At 48.0% G+C, this 10,876-nt stretch overlaps 1 protein-coding gene across 1 annotated transcript; it reads left to right on the forward strand.

Annotated features, from left to right (window-relative positions):
- The first annotated feature begins 1,589 nt into the window (after nucleotides 1–1,589).
- Nucleotides 1,590–8,899, forward strand: BMP10 (bone morphogenetic protein 10). The gene is made up of 2 exons (XM_056508554.1): nucleotides 1,590–2,286; nucleotides 5,692–8,899. The coding sequence occupies exons 1-2, from the start codon at nucleotides 1,953–1,955 to the stop codon at nucleotides 6,633–6,635; spliced, it is 1,278 nt and encodes a 425-aa protein (XP_056364529.1). The 5' UTR covers nucleotides 1,590–1,952; the 3' UTR covers nucleotides 6,636–8,899.
- The last annotated feature ends 1,977 nt before the right edge of the window (nucleotides 8,900–10,876 follow it).

A 10,876-nucleotide genomic window follows, 5' to 3' on the forward strand; every position in this document is an offset into this window, starting at 1 on the left:
GCACCACTGGCTATGACAAGCAGCCCCAAAGACTTTCCTTCCCTGAGTCCTTTAGGACTCACTGCTGTGGAGCATCAAAGAGTTAAGGCTGAGCCAACTCCCAGGGGTTTTAATGTTAACCTCACTTCCTGTGGAAGTAAAGATCTTAATTTGGGGATGAATCATCATCAAAAAGAAGACTGCACTTTTCTCTTAATTAACAGAAGCAACTGGAACTGCTCCAAAATTTCTCCATGACTTCTGTGCTCAGCTCTGGAAAGTGAAAATATTCAGAGATCAGCTTTTGATAAGGCTGTAGAGGATTTATAGATAGCCATGAACTCCACAGTGAGGTCTAAATTAATCTTGCTAACCTTAAATATCTACTTCTAATGTGGTCTAGCAGTAAAAGGGACCTTGATTAGCACATTTGTCCTCTAGCATCAGGTTTCCCATGTTCAGAAGAAGAAAAGTTGAATAAAATGAGGTAAAAATGCCATGTCAGTGTCTGGCTCCATGACAGCCATACTGCACATGATTGTCACAAAAATACTGATATTTTATTAAAAACATAGAGGATGAATTCTAAACAGGCATGACTTGAGCGTGGTTCTCATTGTGGCTGTTTGTGCTAGATTTGGGCAAATGATGGAGGAAGAAACTTGCAGAGATGGGTCAGCAAATCAGTGGATGTGCTTAGACAAAAAGCAGAGTGCAGAAAAGCCAGCAGGTGAGTGGTTTAGTCCTCGGGTGGAGTCCTTAGTGCAAGGCAAAGCTCTGCAGCACGAGCAGAAATGCCTCTTTATCTTGAGTGCTGAACCCCCAGGGACAGGCACTGGGCTCTGGCCACGCTGCCCAAACAAGAGCACTTTGGAAAGTCTGTGGGGAGCAGGGAGATTGAAGTGGATAATGTCATCTGTGAACCAGAGCAATTTTTGCCTGCACACTGCTCACATTTTGTTGAAATTTGCACGTTAATGCAAAAAGCGCCATTAATTTTAGCACAGGTTTTTGCAAAGTCATTTCTCCACACTGTGTGCCTGAGCTGTTTGAATTTATGTGAACCTGAAATCAGAACCTGTTGGCCTTTGGAGTTTTCAGCAATTTTTTATTTAGCACTGCTGTGACTAAAGCACGTATAACTGTGATTTGCTGAGTCACATATAAAAGATGAAGGACATGAAGATTTCCTGAATTGTTTGCAGATACTCCAGTCACGGAATCATGGAATCCCTCAAGTCAGAAGCGACCCAGGAGGATCAATCACCAAGTCCAGCTCCCTGGTCCTCAGAGGATGAGATTCTCCTTGCTCACCCTGAGCTCTCCTCTGCACCCAGGGCCTGGTGACTGTGGTAGCACCAAGAGCTCTTCTCACGTTTTGCACTTCACAAGTACAGAAGAACGGAATTGTTCATGAAGAAATTCCTTTTTAAGTTTAACACAAACACCTGACTCTCAAATAGTTTTGAAAAGGGCAGAGGGAGCTGTTGTTTGCCCTTGGTGAGAGATGGGTGCACTTGGAGAGAGGCTGTGTGGAATTTACGTGTTTGCCCGAAATCCGCGCGGGTGGGAACGGTTCACACACGGCAAAGTCAGCTGCCGGGAGGGAGAAAGGAAGGGCAGCTCCTCTCTGAGGAGAAACTTGTCCTATCTCTGAGAGTCCCGCACAGAATGTTTACAAAACGCTCATTAAGGGAGAGGGGATGGCGAGATAGCAACAAATCTGGTGAGCAGCTTCCACTGGCCGAGATAAGGGAGGCAAGGCGGCCATAGAGGAGAGCGAGATCCAATTACCGAGACCTGGTCCTGGGGAGGGGGAAGGGGCAGACAGACAGGACAGATCACAAGTTTCAAGACAAGAGCTTCCAAACTTGTCATCCCCCTGTGACACAAGCACAGGCCGGCGGATAAAACCCCAACCAGCCCAGGCAGAGGCAGAGCGCGCTGAGCGCGGTGGAGGCGCGGGCGAAGCCATGGATTCTGTTCTTCTCCAGCTCTGGGCTGTCCTCTCCCTCCTGGTTCACCTTGCAGCCTGCAGCCCCATCCTCAGCTTGGAGCACTCTTCCCTGGAGGAAGACGTGCCTCTTTTTGATGAGATCCTCTCTGAGCAAGATGGGGTTGATTTCAACACGCTGCTCCAGAACATGAAAAATGAGTTTTTGAAGACGTTGAACCTCTCTGACATCCCCCTGCACGAGTCGGCCAAGGTGGACCCACCAGAGTACATGCTAGAGCTGTACAACAGGTTTGCCACAGACAGGACATCGATGCCTTCTGCAAACATCATCAGGAGCTTCAAAAATGAAGGTAAGAGCTGCTCCTCTTTGGGAGAAGTGGATAGAAAGGAGCAGGTACGGGGCATGAAGCATGCCAGGGCCTTTTAGTGAGCATGGCCTGGAAATCAGCAGCTGTGACAGGGCTGCCCAGAGCCCAGCTCTGCTGAGAGAGTCCTTGCCCTTTGCTCTGGACACTGCAGGGCTTTGGGGGAAGGTGTGTCTTTCACGTTGGGGCAACACCAAGTGTGATTTTGGTGCATCAGTTTCTTTATCCACATAGTAACACACATCATTTGTAATCAGCTGATTGATTTCTTTAAATGGATACCTTAAGTAACATTTGAAATTAAGGCAAGGCTCATTTTTATACACTGTTCAAAGTGTATTTGCTAATACAATATTTGAATGCAATATTTTAAAATTATGAGCTTAACCAAGTACAGCTTTCTTTTAATGCCTTCTCACTGTTGATCCCCAGGGCATTTGTAAAGTTTTCTTCCTTTGGCATTGGTGCACAGTCCAGAAAACACACAGAAATGAGTGAAGAGGAATTTTGGATAACCAGTAGGTTTTACTTTGGCGTACCAGACTATATCCTAATAAAAACAAACAAACAAAACCCAAAGAAACCTAATTATCACAGAATATTCTGAGTTGAAAGGGACCCGCAGGGATCATCAAACCCAGCTCTCAAGTGAATGGCCCACACAGGGAGCAAAGACATAACCTTGGTATTATTAACCCCCTGCTCCAACCAACTGAGCAAATGCCCTTGTGCCATTTGCCTCTCTGTTTTCCTCTGGTTTTCCTTCCATGTTCCCCTCAGTTCAACGAGGACAAGATAGTGCTGCAGCACCAATATTCAATAATTTGCCAATACCTTTTATACACCAACACGTCTCATGCTAAGTGTTTTCAACTAAACAATTCCAAGTATCCCTTAATCCACCTGGCAAGTGCCTGATTCATGTTCAGTCACCATGGGGCACGGGTGGCTGCTCCAGCTGCCAAGAGGCTTCTCTCATCCTCTGTTCATTTAATTAATGAAGTTAAAGACCTTATTGCTTTCTCCTCAGCATTTGCTGTTCCAAGTGATGAGCTGTGAGGAGAGGCTGAGTGAAGTCACTTGAGCTGTGCAGGGCAGTGAGATGCCAGGAGAAATCCCAAAGCCCTGCTCTGCTCCCATCTCCTGCCAGCCAGGCAGGGCAGCGTGTTTCTGCTGTGGAGACACTCTGCACTGTGCTTTAAATATTCCTTCCATATCCTTTTCTCCAGTGTGAAGTTTGCTGGAGGTTAGTGGCAAACCAGTTGCAGGCAGTGGTGGCCAGTGGCTCACCTTGCCCATCTCTGCTCAGCAGCAAAGGCACACACAGGAGGTGTTGTTCTCATTTTGTGCTGTTTGAATAAGAAATAATGGCACAAAGATTGCCAAGTACAGAGTGGTAAAGAATAAAACACCCTGTGGTTTAGTGATGTGAATCTGAAATCATTCCACCTGCAAAACTCAGGCTTGCAGCACAGAAATGGCTCAGACTGACCTCTGCCAGGTGGGGTTGGCAGCTCTGTGCTGTCCTGCTGTGCCTCTTCAGAAGTTCTGCATCAAGTGGGGAAATCCCAAAAACTCCCCTTCAATTTCTGCCATTTCAGATTTTCTCTCATCTCTTCCAATCCACACCAGCAAGATGCAAAGCAAGACAGCTGATGGGAGCACAGCTTCACAAATTCACACAGTTTGAGGACTGAGCCATTCATGTTTTTCGTGTCTCCTCAAAGTCTGGATAATTAAGAGCCATCCCTTTCATGCTAAAGAGCTCTTTTGGTAAAGAAATTAATTGTTTGCAATGAGAAGGATGGGAGAAACACCATGGAATTGTTTTGTTCACCTGCCAGGTGAAAACTGGCAATAATTGCAGTTTCATTACTATCCACTAAATCCCTTATTATAGAATTATAACAGGTGGCATGGCTGGAATTAGCTCTTTGTTTTAACCCATGGACCACAACAGTTTACTTGTAAATGGGGCCGTAATCAGTGGTAATTCTCGAAATAAATGGAAAATTTTAAGGGAAATTTCTTTTTCTATGGACTCCAAGTCTCCCTTCCCAACCCTCCTTGGGGTGTACTGGAAACAGCAGGAGGTCTGGCACCCTGTGGAGTTTCCAGCTGAAGAGCAGAGTCACATCCTGGCTGTATGAGAGATGCTCAGGGTCTGCTGCTACCCCGGCTCTGCTCCCACCTTTACCAGCTGACAGGGAAATGGAAGCAGAATCCCCCCATGCAAAAAAAAAAAAAAAAAAAAAAAAAAAAAAAGAAAAAAAAAGGCAGGTAGCTCAAAGCCTCCAAACTGGAGTTAAACAGCACAAATCACGTGTTGAAGTTCAGGGCTTGCCTAAGTGCACTGGTGGAGCATGGCCAGGCCTTGTGGCTTTATCAGAGTCATTTTTCTACAAACACAGAAAAACCAGGGAAGGCAGAGATGAAGGGAGTGAGAGGTCACAAACAGTTTGCCTTTGCATTAATTATAGTCCCAGCCTCTGTGTCCCAATCTGCCTCTGGGTTCCAAGAGCACCCTCGTGAGCAGATCTGGGAGAAATGGAAGGTGCTGTGCAGGCAGCAGCCAGGACAGGCAGTGCAGCCCAGCTGGGCAGACATTGTCCTTCACACCTCTTCTATTGCTAGAGGTGCCCAACATTGTCCTTCACACCTCTTCTATTGCTAGAGGTGCCCAACATTGTCCTTCACACCTCTTCTATTGCTAAAGGTGCCCAACACTGTCCTTCACACCTCTTCTATTGCTAGAGGTGCCCAGGGCTGGCTGAGGCAGCTGCTGCCCACCAAAGCCCACGGGGCTGGAGGCAGGGGAGCTGTGGCTGCCAGCTCACCCTGGTGTCACCAGCTGCTCTTCCTGAGGTAAAACATCAAACAAAGCAGCTTCTCCTCTCCAGTGCTTGGTTCCATGTCTGAGCAGCAGGGAATTCCTGCTAGCACAGGAACACTGCAGCACACACATTTCTTGTGCTTGCAGACCATTTCATGTTGGCTCCAGTGCCACGTCCTTCTGCCTCCCTGCACCAATGAATGTTTTCCCTTGTTTATTCCATAGTTGCTGTGCAGCAACCTAGAAGGGATTTTTATGTCAATATTAGGCTACACACTTTTAATATGTAAATCCTTCAGTTGGCAAGGAGGTCTCTGGAAAGCCTGGGGACTGAAGGAGAATCACTAAACCCAGGTCTGTAGCATGGCTGGGACCTTGTTGCCCTTACACATCTAAAATAAACTCATCCCTGTTTCCAAGAACAGTTGTGGGAAGTGCTGAAAAAACATTTTCCTGGACACCTGTCCAGGTGCAATCCCACATGCTGGATGACCCTCAGTGCGTGTTCTTGTGCATGTATTGACTCTTCTAAAACATTTGATTTTTGTCCTTTGCAGACTTGGATTCCCACCCCACTGGCGGCACAGGAACTCGGAAATACCCGCTGCTGTTCAACGTGTCCATCCCTCACCACGAGGAGATCACCATGGCAGAGCTGAGGCTCTACACCCTGGTGGAGCGGGACCAGCGGCTCTACGAGGGGCTCGACAGGAAGGTGACCATTTTCGAGGTGCTGGACGGCGCCCACACGGGGGCTGGGGAGGAGAGGAAGCTGGTGGCCCTGGCCTCCAGGCACATCTACGGCACGAGCAGCGAGTGGGAGAGCTTCGAGGTGACCGAGGCCATCCGGCGCTGGCGCCGCGCGGGGCTCACCACGCACCGGCTGCAGGTGCACATCGAGAGCCGCGAGGGCGGCGAGCACAGCGCCGAGGGGAAGCTCGACATCGACATCAACTCCGAGGCCAAGCACGTGCCCCTGCTGGTGGTGTACTCCGACGACCAGAGCAACGACAGGAAGGAGGAGAAGGAAGAGCTGAACGAGATGATCGACCACGAGCAGCTCCTGGAGCTGGAGAACCTGGAGGTCGGCGGCTTCCACGAGCAGCCCGGGGAGGAGGCGCTGCTGCAGATGCGCTCCAACATCATCTACGACTCCACCGCCCGCATCCGCAGGAACGCCAAGGGCAACTACTGCAAGAAGACCCCGCTCTACATCGACTTCAAGGAGATTGGCTGGGACTCCTGGATCATCGCCCCCGCGGGGTACGAAGCCTACGAGTGCCACGGGGTGTGCGCCTACCCGCTGACGGAGCACGTCACCCCAACCAAGCACGCCATTGTCAAGACTTTGGTTCACCTGAAGAACCCCCAGAAAGCCTCCAAGGCCTGCTGCGTGCCCACCAAACTCGACCCCATCTCCATCCTCTACCTGGATGCAGGGGTGGTCACCTACAAGTTCAAGTACGAGGGCATGGTGGTGTCAGAGTGTGGCTGCAGATAGTAGGAGGGAACGCACGCGTGGGGAGGGCACAGGGGGAGTATTTAATGATTCAGTCTGTAAATTTGTACATTTGGGATTTGCTATTTAATGAGGTTATTTAATGAGGCCTGTACAGATAATTGTATGTTTCCTGTCATGGGGGACGGGCACACGGTGTAGGGATTGTATATTTTGTTCCATTTGCTTCCTTCTCGCTGCTCTCCGCTGTCCCGGTCGCAGCCGAGTCTCTCCTGTCAGGGCATGGAGCTGATCACTGGATTGTCTGGGAGGGCTCTTGGTGCCAAAGGGCACATCTAAATTCACGGAAATAAAGGTGTATTTTTGTACTTTATCAATGTTGATTGGCATCTCCAGGGCTTTCCAGAGCTGTTAAAGAGACCTGAGTGATGGGCAATCACTCCTGGATTTCTCAGTGTTCTGTAATATCTTTATAAAGGTCTTCACATGCTATTTTTTCTTAATTCATCTCTGTAGAGCTTACATCCTGATAATTCTCAAGCTCCTGAATCACTAAGTCACAAAGAAGATGATTTTTTTTTTCCTTGTTTCTTATTACTTCCTTCACTCTTTCCCTGTTTCACTCAAAGGTAACTGGCAGGGATGATTTGGCATCTGGAGCAGAAGGGCACCATTCCCTTTCCCATCGTTCTTAGGAAAGCAAATGGCCCAGGAGCAGTGCCAGGCATGGGCCAAGGCAAGAAATTCCCCCTGTGCAGGTTTGTGACAAAATCACTCTGAGGCAGCTCTGGCTTTGCTGCAGCAGCCATGGATTGGCTCTCCAGGGCCAGAGCTTTAGGTGGCAGAAGGAAATGCAATAAATATCCTGAACCCTTGGAATTGTACCAGCTAAAATTCTCCTCGAATTTTCCACTAAGAACCAGTCCCCATTCCCAGTCAGTGAATCCCATGAGGTGCAGCTGCATAACCCAACTGGAATGGCCCAGCAGGGCAGCAATGCAGCAGAGCCCTTCCTGCCAGGGGACACGAGCATCTTCCCTGTCTGTAAGTGCTGAATTGTCCATTCCCAGGGATGTTCCTCCCCCAGACTCCACAGATGCAGTCACATGCCATGTTTCCACCACTCTTCTGCAACAAATCGTGGTGATAAGGAGGTGTTGGAGCTGAGAAACAATAGACCCGTCACTTTATTTATACTAAGCTGCAAATTTGTCAGATTCTTGGGAAAGTGTAAGTGATGTTGACTCTTTTAGCCTGTACCAGGGCCTACTGCACGGTCCCTGCATCTGTTTTACACTTTTAAGGGAAAGTTATCTTCCCTGGAAGTGATAAGGGTGTTTGAAAGAATCACTCCAACACTTCATGGGAATGAACACCAAAGACTTTATCACACACCAGCTAAACCCAATTTCACCCATTTTCACACATACTCTTCTGTGCTTCCCATAATTTATTGACCTATTTATTGACTGCCTGCCTTTGTAATATAATGTAGAATACAGAATGTTTTATTTTTGTGCTTGTGTGTAATCCCACTTGGATAAAATCTTGTACTGATCCTACTTTGCATGGAATCTCTCTGTTGAGTTGTGTGGCACACAGAATGAGGTTTTCCTCCCCTGGATACCTGTAAATTCCACATGGCTCAGCTGCAGAGCTGCTCCCTCACCGCAGTGATTCCAGGGGAGTTCTGGAGTGTGGTCTCCTCCAATTTACAGCTCCTCTTGCAGGGCTATCACAGCTCTAAGTGCTCAGCTGTGTAGTTTAATGTCGAGTTATGCAGCCTCCAGATAGTGGCCTGCACACTGGGCTGTGATATCGCTTTATTCCTCACGCTGGGAGTGACTGACAGCCTGGCAGACCTTTCCCCCGAGGCACTCTGCACTCAGGGCCGTGGCTCAGGCAGGCTGCAGGAATTCGGGAGAGCTCTGACATTTGCTCTGCTGCCATCAGCTGCAGCAGCCAACGGCTGAAGTGTGACCACACTGAGCCTTTCAAAACTATCCACGATCCTTATGAAGCCATTTGCCAAGACAAGCCATTCACCTTGTTAGGAGTGATAATCCAGCAGTAGGGAGATAATCCGACATTTGCTTTTATCATCTCGTTTCTGCGGGCGGTCCCGTGGCAGAGATTTGCCCTCCCTGCCTCCCGTGTCCCCTGACAGCACCAAACCTCTGCACAGGCTGCAGGGAGAGCTGTGCCTTGAAAACAGCAAACAGCCCACTGAACCACCCATAAACATGGCAAGGCTCACTATGAATTCTCAAGTGGGCACTGCAAAGCAGAGCAGAGCCTGCACTCTGTGTCAGAGATTCATCTGTGTCAGAGATTCACCCTGTGTCAGAGATTCACCCTGTCTCAGAGATTCACTGTCAGAGATTCACCCTGTGCCTCAGAGATTCACCCTGTGTCAGAGATTCACCCTGTGTCTCAGAGATTCATTTTGTGTCTCAGATTCACCCTGTGTCTCAGAGATTCACTGTCAGAGATTCACCCTGTGCCTCAGGGATTCACTCTGTGTCTCAGATTCACTCTGTGCCTCAGATTCACTCTGTGTCTCAGAGATTCACTCTGTATCTCAGATATTCACTCTGTGTCTCAGATTCACTCTGTCTCAGATATTCACTCTGTGTCTCAGATTCACTCTGTGTCTCAGATTCACCCTGTGTCTCAGAGATTCATTTTGTGTCTCAGATATTCACCCTGTGCCTCAGAGGTTCACTCTGTGCCTCAGATTCACTCTGCCTCTGCCAGGGATTTGCTGGAGCAGAGCACAGTCTGTTCCGTGTTCTGGTCCAAGGCAAACACAGGCAATGTGTCACTTTATCAGCTGCACGTGGGAGCTTCTCCAAGATCAGTAAAATTGTCAATAAATACCAATGCAGTCCTTCAGAATCAGGGCAGACAGTCTGTTGATGTAACCTCTATAAAGAAATGAGGATTGTCCTGCTGATTGAGGAGGATTTCAGGAGGGTTTGTGGTGAAAGAAGTGAAGCTGTGTCTCACTGTGCTGTTCTGGGAGAAAACTGAGCATCTCTTGACTCCTTCAGCTGCACCTGAGATCAGAACTCATTTATCAGTGTCTGTCAGGACTCCACAGCTGCTTTATGAGCAAAATCCTCTCTTTGCCCTTTCTTCCAATACAACCCTGAAAAGGCATTTCTTGGATGTTCAATGACAGAGATGAGACAAAAAAAAAAAAAAAAAAAAAAAAAAAAAAAAAAAGAAAATCAGGGGGGCAGTTATTTCCTAAAGATCTTTCCCCAAGCAGCAAATCAAGGCTGTTTCTGCAAGTTCAGAAGTGCTTGGCTTTAAAGCCCCTGTCCAAATAGACACAACACTCACAAACAACAGGGTGAGGATGTGACAAGAGCCAGGGCTGCCAAGCTGGGAGTCCCAGGAGCCCCTGAAAAAAATGTTCTGAGTCCCTGAAAAAATGTTCCACTGCATATTTTCATTTTCTTTGTTTCTATGCTCCTTCCTTCCATCCACCCATCCACATTAGTACTGTGAACTCTGTTTCTAAAAGATTTTATTTCTCACATTAAAGTCTGGTGTGAATTGATTCTCCTTTTATTTCTGATCTATTTTATCTCAACATGTCAGCAGGTTTTTTACTTAAATCTTCAATCTTAATTTTAGAAAGGCTTGGGAAAATATGGCTTCAGTGTGGAAGTATCTATCTATCTATCTATCTATCTATCTATCTATCTATCTATCTATCTTTCCATCCACCCAACCTTCCCATCCATCCCTGAATTATTGTAAGCAATTAAAACAACCCTGTCTCACTGAAATCATCAGCATCAGTAGGATTTTTGCTTTCATCTGTTTCTAGTTGAACATGAATAAGAAACTGTGAGCAGTTATGGAGCCCCCTTTTTGCTGGGTGCTGAATAAAATTCCAGGCAGTGATTTCAGGCTGAACAGGCAGGAACAGGCAAAGATCAGGTCAGAGAGGGAGCTGAGGGAAGAGCTTTGGTCTTGGATTGCTGCTCCTAAAGCACACACAGAGCCTGAACTTCAAGGCATCCTCCTGGCTGCTGGGGCTGTGCAGGAGCAGTGACAGCTCTGTCTCCTGAGCAACACTCAGCACCCAGGGCAGATTTCACCAGGCACTTGGAAGGCTGAGTTCCCTTCAGGGATCTCTATCTCTGAGCTCTCTGCACGTGGGCTCCAGTTCCCCAAATAGATTTCTCCCCAAAGCCTCCCTGCATTTCCCTGCCTGCCTGTGCCCGGAGCCCAGGCTCCCTCTGCAGTGAGAGACACATTCCCAACTT

The sequence above is a fragment of the Oenanthe melanoleuca genome, chromosome 22 (assembly GCF_029582105.1).
Source record: "Oenanthe melanoleuca isolate GR-GAL-2019-014 chromosome 22, OMel1.0, whole genome shotgun sequence".
Lineage (NCBI taxonomy): Eukaryota > Metazoa > Chordata > Aves > Passeriformes > Muscicapidae > Oenanthe > Oenanthe melanoleuca.

Excerpts from the sequence above, each read along its gene's own strand:
- BMP10 (XM_056508554.1), top strand. The coding sequence starts at position 1,953 with ATGGATTCTGTTCTTCTCCAGCTCTGGGCTGTCCTCTCCCTCCTGGTT. Across the intron at positions 2,287-5,691 it reads CAGGAGCTTCAAAAATGAAG|ACTTGGATTCCCACCCCACT; the intron begins GTAAGAGCTGCT and ends TGTCCTTTGCAG.